This window comes from Serinus canaria, chromosome 9, assembly GCF_022539315.1.
Source record: "Serinus canaria isolate serCan28SL12 chromosome 9, serCan2020, whole genome shotgun sequence".
NCBI classification, from domain to species: domain Eukaryota; kingdom Metazoa; phylum Chordata; class Aves; order Passeriformes; family Fringillidae; genus Serinus; species Serinus canaria.
In genome coordinates, this window is record NC_066323.1 from 24,080,854 (window position 1) to 24,101,095 (window position 20,242).

Genomic DNA, 20,242 nt, shown 5'->3' on the forward strand with positions numbered 1-20,242 from the left:
AGGCAAGTTTATTCCTGATGCCACAAGATGTGGCCTCTGATGAAAAATCTAAAGGACAAACATTGTGTACACACTGCTGGAGCAAATTCACTCCACAGAAAGTTTTGTGAGGCAAAATAGTTACAGGAGAGCAAAGATAATCAAAGGTCGGTCCTAGACCAACAGTTGTTATTCTGAAGGAATCCATAAAATGTATTCTACATGGCTACATTTGCCTTAGTTTTCCAAGGATATTTTAATTCTTCTTTGGTTCATTTGTCAATGTTTCTGTTGTGTAAATCTGTGCAGTGCTGAGGTTGCCAGCATTGCAAGAATCAGTTTGCTTTCTTTACATTTACATGACTGGGGACAGACAGGCAAGAGAAGGATGCTGGATGCATCCTCTCCCACCTGGGATGGTATTGTACTATTACAGCCCAGGATTTTCCTCTTCTATGAACAGGGCCAGTTCCTGTGCAGGCAGGGGTCACCCACTGTCCTTCTGTGAAATAAATTCTCCATTTCTCTGATGCTGTGGGCACAAACTTATAATAATTGCTCCTGGTTTGCTGCCATTGGACTTGCTACAAATGATACCTCCACATGGAGAGAGTGAGCACCAGCAGCACATCCTGGGTACAGCAAAGTGCCCCTGGCAACAAAAAAAAAAAAAACTCTGCAGAGCCAGATCCCCAGCCTGGACAGGAGCCACCCCAGTGGACTGGAGATGAGGCCCCCAAAAACAAAATGATAAATTCCAGCATTCAAATTTGTCAAGTAACTTCTCCATTGTAGATATTCTGAACAACAAGCAGAACAAATTTCCCATCCCAAAACAAGCCATCTAATGCACAGACACAGAAAAACCACCAGCCTCTCAGGGCTTGATTTCCAAAGAAAGAACAAAACACTCCATTGTCAAACAGAACATGCTTGAAATCATAATGCTCATATGTAAAATAGCACAGCATCATGGAAAATTCTGAATTGATCTTTCTTTATACACATTTGTACAAAGCAACTGTCTTTATAAATAGCAGCGATTTGAAAATAAAAGCATCTGCATGCTCTCAGGCAGAGGTGTTTGTTCCTGTGCTGAATATCTTCCCACCTAAAACCTCACACTTCTTGTGGAGTGTTAATATCTTCTCTTAATCCTTGTAAGGCAAACTTGTATTTGTGATCTCTGATCTATGTGATCTATGTAAGCTGTGCACCCTGAGCACTTTGACACACTCTAGAGCAAGTTCTATATACAAAAAAATCACATAGCTATTTAGGAATACAAAATGCACCACAAGTAAAGTAAAGGCTTTAAAAAGTAAAGGCTTCTCAAGAAGAGCCCTGCTTTGGTTATGGCAGTAGCTATAAGGAGTTCCCAGCTCCAAACAAGGTCCCACTACTTGGGCAATGGTTTAATAATTGAAGATGACCAAAGTCCTTTTCTTGTTTCTTCTTCTTCCCTTTGTTGTGCTTTGCAGACAGAAGGCAGAGACAGCAGTCATTTCATTCTCTGCACAACAGAGAGGCAGAGTGATTTCTGCACATCCCAGCCAGGCTGTCCTCGTGTCCCCCTCTCTCAGCCCCACTGTGGCTGCAGCCAGAAGGAAGCAGCAGCAATCTCCTCTATGCCCAAGCGTGCTCCTGAGCCAGCCCTGCTGCAGGGCTGATGGACACACATGGGCAGCAGGGGCATGGCCCAGGCAAAGCTCCTGCATGCACAGATCTGTCCTGGTTGGATTTCAGCCGGGCAGAAATGCTGTTTGCCCTCACCGCTGGTGTCAGTGCAGACTCAGCCTGTGCTGAGGAGCTCTGACTGAAGGGATGGCCCCACACCACCCCCCTCTGCCCCTGTATGTTCTCAGCAGGAACATCTGGAGTCCTGGATGCTCCTTCAGGAAGTTTGGAGAGCAAAGCTCTGTTTACAACGTCAGGTCTCCATCCTGAGAGGGAACTGTGCAGCCAGGCCTGCTGAGAGTCACAGCAGCTCTCACATCCTCACACAAATGCTGAGGCACTTTTGGTGCTCTCATTTGGCATGTCAGGGCAGAGGAGAAGAAGCCTTGTCCATCATGACAATTCTCAGTTTTCTCTGCTGCTCCCAAAAAAGGGATTTACCAGGTAGGAGCTTGTCAGAACACAAAATGCAAAGGCTGTTCAGAAATTCAAAGGTTCTCTAAGAAAGAGTTGAGGCCCTCACCTCAATCCCTCACATATTCTAAATTAATTTTCTTCTGACCCCAGCCCACATCCAGTCTGTTCTGTTATGAAAGAATGGGCAGAATTTGCCTAGTTTATTCTCTCCAACAGACAGCCAAGAAGAATAAATGCAGATTATTGTACTTTGACCAAATTAAAGGAAATTGTAGCTCAGAGCAGAGGGATTCCCTTTGTTCACCTGACAACACAAAGGAATTACTGCAATCCTGTCTCCTGTCACCACTGACAGGCTGTTGGATGTGTTCCCGTTGCTACTCCTTCGTCATTTACCTGCAAAATCCCACCAGCAACCTGCCCCATCAGCTTCAACGCAAAACAGAGACAACAAAAATCAACGTCAGCCACTGCAAAAGATCCCTTCTACTAGAGGGGTTTTACAAATGGTGACATATTCCCAAACAGTGAAGCACAAACACTCTGCTCCTCTTGGAGGAAACAGCTGCCTTTGCTGTAAACACACTAAGAAGTACCAGAACAGACCCAGAAACAAACACCAGCACCAAAGGACAAAAAACCAACCAACCAAAAAAAAAAACAAAAAAAACAAAAAACCAAAAAACAACAAACAAACAAACAAAAAAAACCCAAAAAACCACCAAAAAAACCACAACCCCCCCCAACAACAACAAAACCAACACAAAAACCACAAACAAACAAAAAAAAAACCTACAAAAAACACCAAACCAAACAGAAAAAAAGGTGAAGTTTTAAATTAAACAAACATTTAGCCAGCCATTGTTTAGGTTTTGGTAAATATCTAATATTTTGCAATATTTGGGGGTTTTTCACGTTCACTCAGCAAAGTAAGTAATGCTTAATTAATTGGGAGTTACCTTTTAAACTACTCTTGGCTATTTTTTTAATGTTTCCCTTCACACTGTGCAGTGCTCCTGCAGTGCCCAGAAGGAAAGCACCTTGTGCAGAAGGATCTGGCTCTGAGCTGAGCCTGAGCCAGTCAGGAGAATCAGCAGCCATCTTCTGGGGTTCTGGCTTTGCCTTCCCACACACTCCTGACCTCCTGCACGCCTTTTCCCTTTTAGCTCTTCATCTCCTCAGGGGCTTCAGGCTTTGCAGCCCCTCAGCACCACCAGCAGTGTGACTGCTGGAGTTCTTCCCCTGGAAAGGGACCCGCAGATTGCTCCAAGACCACGGAGAGTGCTGAGAAATCCTGGAGCCCCTTGGTCACTGCCAGCACACAGGAACGGGGGGTTCTAGGGAGGAACTCTGCTCTGTGGGGTCCCTGTTTCCTTTACCAAAGTTCCAGAGAGGAACTCTGCTTTGTGGGTTCCTTGTCTCCTTTTGCAAGATTTACTTGAGGAATTTTGCTCTGTGGGTTCCCTGTCTCCCTCCAAGTTTTTTCAGAGGTGCTCTGCTCTGTGGGTTCCTTTTTTTCTCTCTCCAGGGTTCCAGAGAGGAGCTCTGCTTTGTGGGTTCCTTGTCTCCTTTTCCAAGGTTTTCCAGAGGAGCTCTGCTCTGCGGGTCCCTGTCTCCCTCTCCAAGGTGCAGACTCTCTCTTGACCCATACACACAAACACTTGGAGTTGTTCTTCCTTCTGCCCAAATATTTCATGTTTGACTCTGATTGTTTTGTTTTACTCCAAGTCCTTTCTGCATGACAGGTTTCACCCTCCAGGCTGCCCTGGGACAGGAGGGGCTGGCACAGGCAGACCAAGACTGAGCAGGATTTGTTTCCAAAGCTGTGCTGGTGAAGGAGCTCTTGAGCAAGCAGCTCTCTGGGAGTCAGCAACAAGAAAAACACCAAATGCATCGTGCCTAACTGGCTTTGCCAGGTGGGGGTTAAACAAGAAAAGCACCTGTCAGCTGTGATTTCTGTTAGGAGATCATTCTACTGCTAAGACATCTCAGTCTGCACAGAACTTTATCAAATCTGCTCATTCTCCCCTAGAGTCAAGTGCATAAAAGTGATTGTCACTGCAAGGGCCATGAACATGCTGAGGGAAACATTGCAACATTGCTGCTGCTGAGGCCACAGATCAGTCACAGGGATGGAATACAAGAGAACACATCATTCATGGACATGCAGCAATGAGACTGATGTGGAAAATGTTATTCCTGCCAGCATGCCCCAGGTGTTGGGCACATTCTGCCTTCCCATTCCCTCCCCCATCTCCCTAAAATGTTCAGTGCAAAAAAAAAAAAAGCATCAAGGTGTTAAATGACTTGAAATATTTTTGTATTTATATCATCTAGTAAACAAAGTTGCTGAAAAATATAATTGTGTGATCTTCCCATGTGTGTGGGAGAGCAGCTCAGCTGTCAGGGAATGACTGTACAGCTCCCTGCTGGAAAGAAGAAGTCAAACATTTCACAAGCAGACTTTTATAGCCTGCTGGGATCCCTGCTGAACACTTGGGATATCCAGGCTGTCAGTGGCTTCCAGGAGGATTTCTGCTGATTCATCCTGGCCGTGCCCACCCCCAGGTGAGCTGCCCCAGGTGCCAATCAGCAGAAATGCTCCCAGCATTGACACCAGCTCAGCAAATTCTACCTTCAAACCCTGGGTGAGCCAGTGGGACAGGGGTCACCACCACACCCCATCACCCATCACCCTCTGAGGTGCAGGAATCAGCCCAGCACCCAGAGCCTTCTGGAAGGGCTGCTCTGTCACTCAGTGCCCTGGGGATGGTTTTGCTGCTGATGATTAAAGCTCTTTTTTCCTTTGCTTCCTTTCCCCTTTCCCCCCTGAACTGTCACAGGCTGCCAGGTGCTGGCTGCAGGTGCTGTCTCTGGGCACACCTGGAAGTGGATTCTGCTGCAGATGTGTGAGGGGAATCTGTCAGAGCTACCAGCAGACCCAGCTGCAGTTCAGAAACCAGTTCAGAAACAAGTTTGGTTCAGTTCCCACAAGTCAGCCTAAAGACAGTGAGGGGGAAAGGGGATGAGAGAGTTTTGCTCAGGATCACTGACAGCAGGAAGGAATGTACAGGCAGAGAATCCACCTCCAAACTCCAAAATAATGCACAGAACACTGCCCCATGCACAGTCTGTGGCACCAGCTGGTGGGGGCCAGCAGAGCAGGGCTGTGCCCTCTGCCTTGCTGCGGCACACTGTAACTATGGCCCTGCACAGGGCAGTCACTAGCAGACAGAGAGGAGCTATTTTTGTATGTGAATTCAAATGAACAAATGACCTCCTGTAGTAGATAACAAGTGGGTTTAAGGATAATTAATAATTTTCATAATTTCTAGGAAAGCTTTATCAGGATCCTTACATCTCTAAAATGCTGACACATCACACAATCCCAGAGCTCAGTGTGTGAAAAAGCACTGAGTACATCACAGCACCCCCAGCTCCCAGGGGCTTTCTGGGTGTGCAGGGGATGCTGAGAAGGCCAGGCCAGGTTCCAAGAGCTTTCCCTCATGGATGCACATCTGCCCTCACACAGGCTCCATGCTGTGAGCTGAGCACTCTGGGTGGATCACTCCCTGTGAGGGTTCAGAGACTGATTCCAGCAAGAAATGCAGCTTGCATGGGAAACTCATTGCTCACCTCCTCCAGAGGTACAAAATAATCTGGTATGAGGAAGGAGATCTGGAGAGGCAGGGAAGGTGCTGGGCTAGGGATCCATCCAGCTTCTGATGATGCCTCAGGATTTCAGCTTTCACATTTTTCAGATCCTGTGCTGTATCAGTGCATCACTCCAAACTCCACACAGAGTGTTAGTTACTGTCTGCACAGTTTGGTCAGACAAAACAATCCCTCTGGGCCTGGGGCCCAAGGACACCCCACAGCCTCAGGCCCCAAAAAGTACACTAAAAGTGAATTGGGGGAGCAAACTGGGGGTAAATGACTTCAGTACCTGAAGCTGTAATTGCAGAATTAACCCCTGATATGTGAATGGATCAAACTCACAATTGTCTGAAAAACTGGTGCCCATTGTCCAGCTTGGGTGTAGCCTCTGGGAGGCTGTGACTGCCCAAGGTGTGGCTGTTGAAGGCCTTCAATAACACCCATTTTATTCTTTTAACTCTGTCCAGCGTCTGTTCTAGGCAGCCCCCCAGGCATCCCCCCTGCCCTGGCCAGCAGCGCTCCCTGCCTGCTGGGAGTGACCCTTCCAGTGCTGCAGGTGGCAGGGACATTTCCTCCTCCTCTGCTGTGGCCTGAACCCCCTCATGTGCTATAAACACACTTGGTTTTATTACAGGGACCACTCTGCTCTGCTAAGGCAGCACTTCCAGGGAGCAGCTCCAAAGCTCCTCCCAGACTCTCAGGGCCTGGTGAGACCCTTTTAGAGAGCTGGGAGCTGACACCAGGCTGCAGCAGCTTGCACTGAAGATGAGAGATGAGAAAGCTCACTTGCAGAGAATCTAGGTTTTGTTCTCTGTGGGAAGAACACAAACTTTTGCATTCAAGACAAATTTAATAATGCATTCCAGTGATCTGCATTTTTCCAAGCTCCTCCATTCCCTCCCTTCCTGAATACCATATGTTCTCCCATTCTATCAGAGGGATTTCTGTGGCATCCACTGCCAGTGGGTTGAAAATCAAAGTTATCATGGATGAAACCTCAGGATCTTGAATGTTTGGGAAACAGCCAAATGTTAGTTTAATTAACTCCAACGTACTCAATTATGAGTGACCTTTTCAAACAGAACCAGAGAAGCACTGAGGCTGGAAGCAACCTCTGGAGACTATCTAGTGCAACCATCTGTTCAAAGCAGAGCCCATTAGATGGACTTGCTCAGGACACCATCCAGCCAGACCTTTCATTATCTCCCAAAACAATTTTCAAAACGTCTCTCCTCAACACAGGCACTTCAAGGAGTCCTTCAAGAAGTTTTTTCAAACCAAACTTTCCAACTTCATTTCCTTGAATGCAAAGAAGTGTTTTGATAATTTTGTAACAACATGTTTTCCAGGATAAGAAATAAGAAAACACACTTTTGCTACAATGAGTGCATTTTTAATACTGTTTGTTTTTCAAATTTCAATTACTAATGAAAAATGTAAAATTTCAATATATAAATCCCACCTGTATCTTGTGGAAGCATCTTAAAAGAAAACCAGCACCTCTCCAGTACCAAGCACTAAGAAGAGTTCAACTCAACACTTATCACTGTGTGTTTCTTCTCTTCAGCTCCTTTCCAGATCACCTGGGCCGTTCTGGAAACTCTGTGGACACTTTTTGCCTGCTCAGACTCCAGCCCATGGAGCCCATTGGATGGGACAGGACCCATCAGAGCTGGGCTGTTCCCACCACACAGCAGCTCTGCCTCTGTCTCCAGCTGCTTGCAAAGGCTGCTGCAGTTCTGTGTGGTTTCCATTTCCACAGGTTCCAAAACAATGGAACCTCCACTGAGGGTCCCCTCACAAACACAAACTTCCAGCTCTCTGCTGCTTCCAAACACGCAGTGCCCACATACTGGAAACCATGCCCATACATCTGCTGGCTCACACTGGGAGTGCACTGCAATGCAGTGAGAGAGATGAGAAAGATGAGAATGTACTTCAAAAAAACCCAAAAACCGAAAACCAAACTAGAACAAAACAACTCCTGAAACATTATGGGGTTTATCTTCTAAAAGGTGATCACAGGAGAATCTCTACTTTCCAGAAGAGCTGTCTTTTGATGCTGTGATACTGAGTCCAGGTATAAGTTAAACCACATGATAAATTAAATTTTTCTCTCATTTATTCTGACTATAAATATTTTTATTTTACTTATTAAATTTTTAATCTAAAAATATCAAGGAACTGGATCACATAATTCAGATTATTTGGTCAGAAACCTCCATTCTAAATATATCACCCAGTACAGAAGCAGCAATATAACTGCAACCAACAAAACACTTGCAAAGGTAGAGACAGCTCTATTTCAATGAGTTACTCACTAGTTTACACTGAAAAAACACGAGATTGTCATAGCTGAGCAGTTAAAAAAACCCACCTTGCAATCACTTGATGCTTCTGCAGTGAATAATGCAAAAGGCTTTAGAGTGCTCAGCCCCAGCCAGGGAAAAGGAATTGCACCATTACAGAAAGCCAGGCCGGTTAATTGCAGGTAATGGCCATGAAAAACGACAGAGCAGCGAGTGCTCAGTGACGTAGGGGAGGCAATATTGTCCCTCTGAGCTGGAGCTGCTCCAGACAAACTGTTTGGTCAGCCCCAACTCCCTGGTGCTGTCAGTGCTGCTCCTGCTGGGGCTGCACACGTTTGGCTGTCAGGGAGCAGCTCCCAGGGGCTCTGCACCCACCGGGGTGGCAGAGGGCAGGGTGCAGTTCAGCACTTCTGCTTTCCTGGTTGCTGATTAAGGACTCAAATGCACAGAGCTGATGCTTTGCTGGACTGGTCTCTCTCTCTCTTCTCCTGCCTTCCACCCTTTTTCCCTGGATGTGGCCACTTGCTAGAAAGCCCAGTGGCAGTCAAGGAGAGGGAGAACATGGAACCCATTCCTCTCCTCCCCTCAGCCCTGCCTGTTCATCCCCCAGCCAGGAACATTCTCTACACACCTGCACACAAACATGGCTCTGCCTGGTGCTCTACAGCCTGATCACTGATTCTTCAGGAAGACATTAATTATAGAAATAGTTCCTGAAGAAGGAAAAGTGTTCCTTTGCCAGACCAATTCATCTGCTGCTGCAGCCACTCTCAGTGCCCTGTGAGTCACTCCACAGCTGGAGCTGTCTGTGAAAAATGCTGGGAGTCAAGGGGAACAAGCTGGGGTGATGCACAGCAGAACAAAGGAGAGCTAAGTCACAAGGAAAGGGATCTCCAAACTACATGTATTTGAGTTTCATCTACTTCATATTAGCCTGTTTGGAAGAATGTTTATTAGGACACAATTTCTGCCTGCACTTGTCACCCTTCCCATTAGCTCCCTTTCTGAGACTACTTCCTTGGCTGAGGCCCTCAAGACACCATAGAGTTTGATCTCTACGCTTTCAAACACTCATCACCCAAATATCCAAAGATTTATGACCTACCTGGGCCACCCTTCCTTCAAAGGGCAAGGTGAGTGTATGAGGAACAACACTTCATGTGAGCTGGAAGCATTTAATTCTGTTGCAATACATGAAGCTGATCTGTGTCTGCATGATGCCACAGGAGAGCAAGCCAGGGGAAGCCAACAGTGAATAAAACACATGAATCCCCCTGGTGATGTGTCCAGGCAGCAGATTAAACAGCAGCTCCTACTCCTTAATGGCTATTACTGAGAGCTGCGAGCCTCAGAACCAGCACAGGGGTCAGGACAGAGCTGTGCTGAAAATGGGCTGCTTTCCACTCCTCAACATCCTTCCCAATGTACACAGCCCTGCTGCTCTGAGAACAGCCTGGTTATTTTCACTACAAGCTCCATTTCATCCCCTAGCTGAGAAGAGCAGCTCCACAGCCCTGGTTGTGGGAGCCAGCCTCAAGCCATCATCTCTGGCTGGCTGCAGGAGGAGGCAGAATGGCAGCAAATGTCACTCCTGCCCTTGGCTGGCTGGGCCTGAGGCACTGGCCACTAGCTAAGGAACCCTGAGAGCTCCAGAGGGCTCCCATCTCCCTGCCCCCTGGATCCACAGAGAACAGACACAGCCTGGCACAGCTGCAGCCCTGAACGTGCATCCCTCCATTTCCTGCTTGCTGCACCTTCCCAGGACATGCCCTGGCTCAGTGCTCTCCTGTAAGGCACTGAACTCCGGGCAAGCAGGGGATCAGGACTGTGAAGGGGATTATACTGAATTGTTTGTCTCTGCTGATTAGTACAAGAAAAGGGCAGGGAGATTTTGACAAGTTTTATAAAATTATGCCCACAAACGCAGGGCTAAGTACTGCTCTTCAGACAACAGGAGACAATAGTCACATTCTTCTCAGAGAAACTGAACAGACACTCAACCAGAACAGACTCACTGCTACTGCTGGAACCATTTTAATCCCACCCATCTAAAACAAAGCACAAGAATAATTTTTCTAAGAAGCTCTAACTGCTGCCTAGGGAATGAGGTGGGATTTTGCCCTGGGGGGAGCCAGGTGCTTTGCTGCTGTCTCACAGAAGGTGTCCCCTGCAGTGGAGCCCATGGTGCTGCATTAGTGCAGTCAGAGGCACCCTGCAGCCTGGCCACTGACCTGGCTGAACAGCAGATGACATGATGCCTTGAGCTGCTATTGTATGGGATTGTCCACTGATCTGTGACCATTATAAATGAGACAAAACCACCACTTCACCTGCTGCTCTTGGCCTGTTTTCCAGCCAGGAACAAAGCCCAGGAGCACCTCAACTCTGAGCACCATTTTGTCCTTCACTGCTTCTCACATCTCCTCCAAATGAGTTTGTGTGCTCTTCCTCAGACCTGGAACAACTTTCCCAGCTGTACTGGCAGGTCTAAGCTTTCCCTGTTCTTGCTTTAAATACCTTATATGTCCTTCTTTCATTTCATTTCACTGATGTTACAGCCTCCCATCCTCTGCCTGAATAAAGGTGAAGTTCTGTTAGCTGGATGGATCTTACCTGCCCTGGGTTGTGCTCACTGTGAGAGGCCACAGGCACAGATTCCCACCTGATGTGGATGGTGCAGCTCTGCTGGGGTGACACACAACCACGGCTCACAGAAAACACAGAGAATAAGGAACACTGTTCTCTGGCTTCCAAAACAAGAGTGAGATCAGGCAGAACCTGCTCCGTGTCAGCTCCAAACCAACAGGGAGCTGCTTCCACACACTGCACAGCTCCTCACCCCAAACACTACAAACTGAGCATCTGACACCTTACTGAGAGAACAAAGCCCACCAGGAGAAATGAAGTACAAAGAAACATGAAACACAAAGAACGCCCCGAGGTTCAGACACTCCCCAAGCTGGAGACCTCTTCCTGAGCTGGAAACTGGGAAAGCATTCTGGGAACAGCTCAGCACAGCCCTGTACCTGCCCTGAGCAAACCCTGCAAGCTGCTGCAGGGGACAGCACAGGGGCTGGGTGGGGCTGGCACCTGGCCCAGGACAGGAGATCTTTATCCCAGCAGTGAAGTCGCAGCACCCTGAGTGTCAGTGCAGGTCTGCACAGGCACAGGAGGTGCCCAGCACGCCCACAGCTGGCACAGCAGGACAAGGGACCTCCAGAGAGCATTTGGTGCTCAGCAGCAGCTGGCTCTGATAGCCAGGCAGCTCCAGCTGCTGCTGCAAGGCAGGAGCCAACCTACACTCACCTCTGTGCCTCAGCAGCAGCTCAGCAGCTACTGGGACATGACATCCATGGAGATGTTCAAAGGAAAGGTTTCATTACAACATCTGGCAGTGAAACAGAAGCCAACTGACACTGTCAATGACAACGTGCTTGTTTGTCTTGGTTTTCTTTCAATTATCAAACTGAAAGTCCATTTGGCTAAATTAGACAAAACCTGCTTTCCCATTTTCCTCTAGTTTTTGTCAGAAGAAGTATGACCAAGTTATATCAGTACCACCCTTTCTATTTAATTTACAAATACTCTCATGAAAGCCTACATACACCAAGACTGAAACACACACAGGGTATGTTAAACATCATCTGATTATTGTTTAGCATCAGAACAGCTCAGATTGTACAAAACTGCAGCAGCAAACTCATCTATTAATCATTGAAGAACAGCTCACGTACAAATAAAAGTGTTTGATGTCATCATCTGGCTCAACAGAAACACAGCCAGGCAACAGGAGCCTACAATGAACTGGCTCTAACTGACTGGCTTTGGTATTTGCATAAGGAATCTTCTATTAGAAAGTGGCTTTTTTTAATTCCAAGGAGTTCCTTGCTTTAGAAATATTTTGGACAACATGAACAAAAGCTTCTGTCTGAGATATTATATAGGAAACAGCATTCCAGACAAAAGCTAACATTGCAGACTCTATTTTGAAAATGCCTCCTGAAGAACAGTTGGTTATTGGAAATATTTTTAAAGCAATTTAATCACAGATCTCCAAGACAGTGTGCACTCCTCATGTTCTATGAATCAACCAAGCTCCAGTTGTTACAGGATCACCCAGTACCAGCACAAATGTTTGTTTGAGACATCTCCCTGGGATCTCCCTTAAGGGTTACTGGGAATGAGCAATGAATTGAGGCAATAGTAAAATAATGCATTCAGCTGCCTGAATCCTTTTGAGAATGAAGAGGGGTCTGATCAATTCCTATTTAGCTCAGCACATTTCTGATCTCAGAATGGACTTTGGGCGTTTTTCATCGCCGCCTAGCAGAGAACGCTAACGCTTCCATTAACGCTCCATGTAAAAACTTGGAACAGGTATTTGGAGCGATGGGAACAAGAAGGAACAGATTACTATCAAGCACTGCTGACAGGAAGCCATTGGCACTGGAGAAGGTGAGGCTGGACTGATCAGACAGCTGCCGTCTGCGAGAGGGCATTTCATTAAACGCGGAAAACAAACAGGACCCGTGTGCCGGGGAGCAGCAGCGCCGGGTGACTCATGCTATGGAACCACCCTGACTCGAACCTGTTGAAGATCTTGGCCCAGCCTTCCCTTTTCAGCATGAATCCGACTAGAAACGTGTCAGTAACCCCCGGGCTGCTGGGTAAACACGGAGAGAGCCCATCCGTGCACTCAGGTGCAGCAGCAGCAGCAGCGGGTCCGACGGGCGGTGCTGCCGCAGCTCCGAGCGCGGCACCTGCCGAGCCCCCGCCCTGGCAGCCGCCTCCACCCCCGGCCGTGTCCATCCCCGGCCGTGTCCTTGTCCATCCTTGCCCCGTGTCCATGCCCGGTCCTTGTCCACCCCCGGCCCGTGTCCGTGTCCATGCCCGGTCCTTGTCCACCCCCGGCCCGTGTCCGTGTCCATGCCCGGTCCTTGTCCATCCCCGGCCCGTGTCCGTGTCCAGCCCCGGGGCGGTGCGGGAGGGCCGGCCGGGTGCCCGGCTCTCCCCGCGGTACTCACATGGCGAGCGGGTGGCTGCGCTGGCTCCCTCTCCGGCAAAGATGGCTTTCGGCTCCGCGCCTGCTGCCAGCCGGCTCCTACTGTTGCAGGCTCTGTTGTCGGGAGAGGAGGGGTAGGCACCGGCTACTGAGCATGCCTGCGCCTCGCATCACAGGCTGGGAGCGGGGCGAGGCTCGGAGTGCCCCTCCACACCCTCCTGCCCGCGGCGGCGGTCCCGGGGCCGGCCCGCAGCGCAGGGTGTGGCAGCGGGGTGGGGTCGCTGTGGCCGGCAGCCGGGGGGACGGGTGGAAACCGCCGGGTGTTTGTCTAAGCCCCCTCTTTCTGCCTCTCCTCGCTAGAAGGAAACATCCTTGAAAAGGAGAAGAATGACGGAAGGTGCTGCCGTTCGATCCCACGCTGTCGTGCGTGTCGTTTCATCCACTTGGGGATGAAAACCCACGGAGCAAATCCAGAGACGGATAAGCTACTAGATCAGGCACTGATTCTGGAAAGGTTGGAAAGGTTGTGTGTCAGAAGAAGTACAGCCCGTGCTCTTGGCTCAGACGTCACCTCACACTCGCCCTCCATGAACATCAGCACCTCCCTGGCATGCCCATTCCCCTGAGCAGAACTGAAACTTTGAAACACCTCATGTTCCTCTGCATCCACACCAAGGCCTTCACATGCTCTTAACAGAGGTGAAGGAATAAGAAAGTCAGCATGATTTTTCAAGAAGGGGCATTTGACACTGCTGACCCAACCATACCTTGTTCCCTTGTAAAAATATGCTCCACCTGTTGTTGCCTTCACTAATTTTCCGTGGGTGGCAGTGGCACTGGCCATTCAAACCAGGTATTTGGGTAAGGCAAGTAGCTTTGCTAAGTATCTGGACCTCAAATCTTGGGGTGCCTGTTGGGAACAAAGTGCAGCAGTGTCATCAGATCAAATCTATGTTTTCTGATGTGGAAATCTAAGAAAAGGTTCCTCAAAGAGGAATCTAAGAATTGTTCCTCAAAGCAATAGGCAAAGGCACCACAGCTACTGGGGGTGAGCATCAACCCCCATTTTTCAGCTTGTTACTGACCAGCTGAGTATTTTCATGCAGAATGTAGCCAGGGAATGTGACATCCCCCACAGCCCAGCCATCAGGACACTCAGCTATTGCCCAAATCCGGGCTCAGGTGTTACCACAGCCTGACTCAGATGTAAGCCATGGGCTGTCAGCTCTGAGGGGATCCAGCTCCTTGGGGAACTATGGAACTCTCAGAGTGACAGTCACAGGAACCCCTCTCCCTTCTCCTCTGCTGCCTGAGAGCTTGCTCACTGCACTAGAGACTCCTCACACCTCCTGCCACTGCATTCTGTCTCTTGTGCTGGAGCCAATTGTCTGCATGAATGAATAAATGTCACTTTGGGCAGCACTTCGAGCCTTAGGTGTTTTGCTCACGTATCCCACTCATGAGAGCCTGGCCATAGAAGCTTTTCCCGATGGAAGTAGGAACCACTTCAAACTGTATTTTCTCTATGTAAAGATGGAGTTTCAACCATTTGGCACACCCTGATGACAATCAGGAAGTTCCCAACTACCTTCAAGCTTCATCCACCCACAGAACACTTACCTCAGCACTTCTTATCTGGAATTCCTCCATAACTCTTCCCTCCCAAGGAGAGTTTACTTTTCAGATATCCTAGACAAAGATCCATTTGTATCATACATTATATCCATGATTGTTTATATAATACATGTATAGGATTCTTTGTGTGGTGCCATGTTACATGGTTTTCTGGGGTCCCAGGATGAGGGAAGAGACGAGACAGTTGACTCCATGCATCAGAAGGCTTGATTTATTATTATATGATATATATAAGATATAAAAACTGTACTAAAAGAATGAAGCTAGAGATTTCACTTCCAAGGCTATCCTAAGAATAGAAAAGAATGTGTAAACGAAAAGTCTTCTCAGCTCGAGACACTGGACAGTTGTTCTGTGATAGGCCCCTAACTGGAAACCGTCTGACGGGGCCAATCACAGACCTTCCCGTGGCATCCCACAGCAGCAGATAAGAATTGTTTACAGTTTGTTCCTGAGGCTTCTCAGCTCTCAGGAGAGGAAAATTCCTAAGTAAAGGATTTTTCATAAACTATGTCGGTGACAGTGCCACAGCAGCACCCACACTCAGGCTGGCAGCAAACACAGGCACCTCCTGCTACCAGGGACGTTCTCAGCTTCATCTTCAAACCCAAGCCACACCTCAGTATTGAGAAAGTGACAAGTCATGCCTGGCTTGTGAGGCCAGGAACTTCTGGGACAGAGGGACCTTCCACCAGACCTTTCTGCCCTTCCTGTGGTCTCACTTCCAGTCATTATTACATGCAGGGTGGAACAAGTGCTGGTGCTAGACCAAAGCTCACAAGTCTCCAAAAAAAAAACCCCAAAAACCCCGAACCAAAAACCTGGAAGACTCCAAACCCAACCTATTGAAATGTTTTATTATACAAACTATCCAGAGCAAATGGTACAGTGTTTGTGCTGACCCCATGGCAGCTTTATCCTTATTGAAGGGGAACAGAAAATATCCACAAAGCATAAAGGTGAAATGGCAGTCAGGAAAATTAGAAATCAGAAATTAGCAGAAGTGTTCCACTAGAGGGGAAACACCTCAGACCTTGTGCACGCAGTGCAGAATCAGCTGAAGCTACCAGTGCCCCACATCATCTGGCCATGGCTTCCTCCAGAGCAGTACCAGAGAGTTCTCTAAACCCAATTAAACAACATCATTGCACTGTAGCTGCTAAAAATAGGATTTCCTACCAGCTAATGAAGGCATCACCATTCCAACCCAAGAAGGCTCATGATCCTGAGGGAAATCCACAGCTGACCTGGGGGACGTTTCCTTTAGCCTCACATTCCATGGAGCTTGCAGACTGCCATCAAAGGCCACCAAAGCCTCTGGTGTTGGAAGAGATGCAGAGACACCCTGTGGTGGCAAAACTAATACGACCAGAAGGAGTTCAAACAGCTTAAATTTCATTGAAGTCACTGAACTGCATCAGAAATTGTCAGAAATTGCTATTCAGATACTTTCCTCTCTCCAGACCTCTTCAACAGCAGGATCAGGGCTGGGGCAGCTGGAGGGATGGCTATAGAAATGCTCCACTTTTGGAAAATAACTTCCTACATCTTCAGCCTGCCCCTCTTGGGCATGGAAAACAATCAGTCTGCTTTGCAAACTGTTACAATAATTTGTATTTTGTCCTGAAGCATAATTTTGTCTATGAGGGCAGTTTCAGAGCAACCAACACACGGCTGAGGATGTTCCAGAATGAAAGCCACCAACAGAGCCATCATCAGTGGAAATCAGTTCTGCATCTGGAGTCCTGCAGGTGCTGGAGCTTACTTCTTACTACCTAGGGACAGCCTGGAGATGGAAGGCTGAGGCTCCTGAAAGTGTTCTGTGCTGCTGTTACATGATCTTCACCTGAGGGAAATGTATTTTCTCCTAGATCTGCAAGTGGGATCCCCACTCAGAAGAGTCATCATGTAGTCCATAGGTTTATGGAGTACCCATACAATAGAGTAAATCTCAGTGCCAGCCACAGTAACACTGGTACTGGTTACTTTGGCTCACAAAACAAAACACCATTAGTGCCAAATAAGAAAGGTGAGAGCAGTTAATTGGTTTATAGAAAGCAATGGTAATTAGGTTTCACAAGATTTAAGCAGAGAAGAAAAGCAAGGCAAATAAATAAATTATTGAAATGCTGCATTTTCACATCTTCTGATCTGGCAATGCACTTGAACAAAATATAGGAGGAATTCCCCCTAAATCATCAGAACTTAAACTCAGCATACCCAGACAAATTCATCTTTTAAAGACAAATTAAAAACTCTACATGTGCCAAGTACAATTTTTCAGAAACTACTGTCTGAAAGGATTAAGGAAATATCTGTTCGAAGTATCTTCAATCATTTGTCACCAAGTTCTAAATGTTCAGTTTAAATGGCTTGTTTTCTTCTCTAGACTTTTTAGAGAAGTGGAATTGGCAGTGAATGGCCCAGCCTTTGCAGCTCACCTTTCAGAAGTGAGGCAGATGCTGCCTGCCCAGTTGCTGCCTTTATTAGCCACAGCTGCTCTGTTCTGCAGAACCTCACCTCAGCACCACTGCATGCCTAAAATGGGTCTTGCATTTGCAGATTATTTTGTCACAAATTAAAACCTCAAGTCTGTATTTGTGGAGTGTGTAATTTTCTTTCACCCACAACTTCTATTCATTCCTTCACAGCATATTAATGCTTTAGTAATAATTTCCTTTTACAGGTCAGTGAAGCATTTGTAATTTCTCTCATAAATTGTCTTTTCTGCCATTTCTCTGAGAGATCTAGGTCCAGCTTACCTGGGTTCTGTTGAAACCCTGGGTGGCTCATTATCAAGCCTGAGTAGTAAGGTGGGAAGCTCTGAGCTCCTTCAAGGGATTTACAGTCCCTTGTTAATGTGTATTAATGGATAATTTTGAAAACTTTGCAGCTGGGATCCTGCCAAGCATTTGCACAGTGAGGCCCAGGCCCTCCTGCCTGTGTGTGTCCCTGTGGTAAAAAGTGGGTACAGGGAACTCTGCTTAAAAGTCTGTGAGGGGCTGAGGAGGGAGGAGAAGAAGATTAAAAGAAGAAAAGTTAAAAATGGTTGCCAGTTTTGTTTTTAAGCCTACAAGCTTCGTGTGGTTTGATTTAGAAGATTTGTGGGAAATATTTGTAGCAGGCAGGAACAAGACAACAGACAGAGGAGGGGGGGAGCATGACCCTCCAAGTCAAGCAACCAAAAGTTAATGCAATTACCAAATATGAAATGTGGAGCAGATGCACTAATTCGATCAGAGAGGCCAAAGGGATAATTCTTGGAGACAAAGCATTGCAACGCGGAAATGCGGGCTAATCAACTGCTTTATCAAAAGAAAAAGGAAGCAATTTCCAAGCCTTAACTAAAATCCCCAGTTGGTTCTTCATCTTTTCAGGGGCCTGTTTTTTGCCTAGCAGCGTTTGTTCCATCTCACATTTGTTTCACTGCTTCTGGTCCCAGCACGGAGCTGTTTCTCTGGCTCCTGCTCTTCGCTCGTGTGCTACGACCCGCCTCTGCTCTCGGTGTAAGGAACTCCTCAGTCATGAGAGAGAGCATGCAGAGGGAAATATTCATTCTATTTAATGTCCAAGCCTACTTTCCATAATTATCTGGAATAGAGCAAGACTATCCAGAGTCACTTTGTGCCTGCAGGATTTTTCAGAGCAGGGGTTTGCTTCATCTGGTGGAAAGCAGCTGCTCAGTGATCTCCACTGAGCTCCTGCGTGCCTGGGACCCACTCAGGTCTGCAGAGCAGCGGATCCAGACTTCACCAGGTACAACACAGCAAAGCAGAGGTTTTCGGGCTCAGACTTCTGCTTCCAGCTAAGCAGGTGCTGCTGGTATGACAGAGAGAATGAGCTGGCACAAAGGAAAGAAGGAACTGACAGAAGAAAGCACAGGAGAGGGGAAGCACGGCCGAAAAAAGCGAGAGCGGCTCTTCAAGAAGAGATTTTCTCGACTGAGCCTCTTCTCTGGGTCTCCCAAAAATAAAGTGTAAGTACATCCAAGATTATATTTTGCATACATTTTCAAACAAGAAATTTTGTGAGTATTTCCAGAGCAGCTTTGGAAGAGCCACAGGCACCTTGTCACCTCCATTGGATTAACTGTTTCACAAACAAGGAAACAGATGCTAATTAAACAACTTGAGCTAAAAACTATTAAGTCTCTGGCAGCACTAAAGATGAAATTAACTTCTCCAAGTCTTGTGTGTCTGTGTGTTTATCTAATATCCATTTCCCTGTGCCTCCAGCAAGAGATTAGCAGGAGCAGCATCTCTGTTTCTCCAGGTAGGCACCAGCACTGCCACTGGGACAACCCCACTGTTTCCAGCAGTAACTTAAAAAAAAAAAAAAAAAATTATTTGTTGCACCAGAGCTGTAACTTTGGGGTGCAATGGAAAATGTCAATGCATGGGCAGCAGCAAGAATCACTGTTCAACAAAGTTAATGATACTAAATTTCTGAAAATTCATAATTAATGCCTGTGTTCCTGCAATAGTGCCTTTATACTTACTCTTTCCAGTTAGACAGAGAAAAAGAGAAACAAAATAGACAAACAAATAATAACAATTCATTTTTTAAACCAAAGTAAGCAAAGGCAAAAATTACATAGAGCTTACTGCTTTGCAAATGTATTAGTTTTGAGTTACCATAATCATTCTTATGGGATTTGAAATTCTTTTCTTGGGTCTTTCTCCCTGGTATTATTCTTCCTTAACATGAAGTATACTGAGTGTACGCTAAGATCAAGGAGGGGTTTCCAAAAAGGGTCTTTTGTCATCCCAGAGCTGTTTTCCCTACAGATCTCCTAAAAGGAGTCTGTCTTTGGTAATTACCATGAAATTACCGTCTTAGCAGGAAGTGCACGCAAGTCTCCACAATTACTCAGCTAACTGCATTAGCCTTGATAGCCACAGCAGCTGGTTGCAGGCTCCACAGAAGATTAAAATACACTAGCAAGAAATGAAACTAAGAGCCAGATTTTTCCCTCTGATCTAATTGCAGCACAATTAATACCAAGGGCTTGTTTTTGGGATTTTTCTTGCTGCGCTGCTGAGAAACTGGACTAGAAACATAGTCAAACATCCAAGAAGTGAATTACTGCAGTGAAATGTTGTCTCTTATTCATAATTTCACTGAAGAGTGCATTCAGGAGGCAGACAAACACAACTGAAACAGTAAAAGCCTGTTTTCTGAACATTCATCCTTATTTGTAAGTGATAAATATGGATTTTCCCCAGTTTGAGCTAAAAGAAAAAAAAATTTAAAATTGAACAGTAATCTAGTAACCTCCCATGGTACTCCCATGTTAATGGAGAGGGAGTCAACCTTCAGACCTCACTGGGTGTATTCCTACAGACACACTGCATGGCAGTGGGTCTTAAATGCACTCGAGTCATCAGGGCTTACAGGGCTTTCACAGTGGTGCAGCCAAAGCAGATCATCTCTGCAGCCAGCACTGATTCATGAGCTCTGGCAGGGATTGTGTAGGTAGAACTGAAGGGTGTATAATTTGATCAGGAGAGTTTTCCTTTCAGCTCTTCCATCTCTGGCCAAGGCCAGTGCAACACTGGCCAGTGCT

General features: G+C 46.9%; 1 protein-coding gene across 1 annotated transcript in view; it reads right to left on the reverse strand.

Moving 5' to 3' along the window:
• The window catches only part of LOC103824206 (vesicle-associated membrane protein 2), a 57,020-nt gene extending 43,717 nt beyond the window's left edge, over positions 1-13,303 (reverse strand). Inside the window, exon 1 of the mRNA XM_018924526.3 lies at positions 13,064-13,303. Coding sequence (XP_018780071.2) covers positions 13,064-13,065 — 2 coding nt within the window. The 5' untranslated portion in view covers positions 13,066-13,303. The remainder of the gene's footprint in view (positions 1-13,063) is intronic.
• Between the last annotated feature and the right edge of the window lie 6,939 nt (positions 13,304-20,242).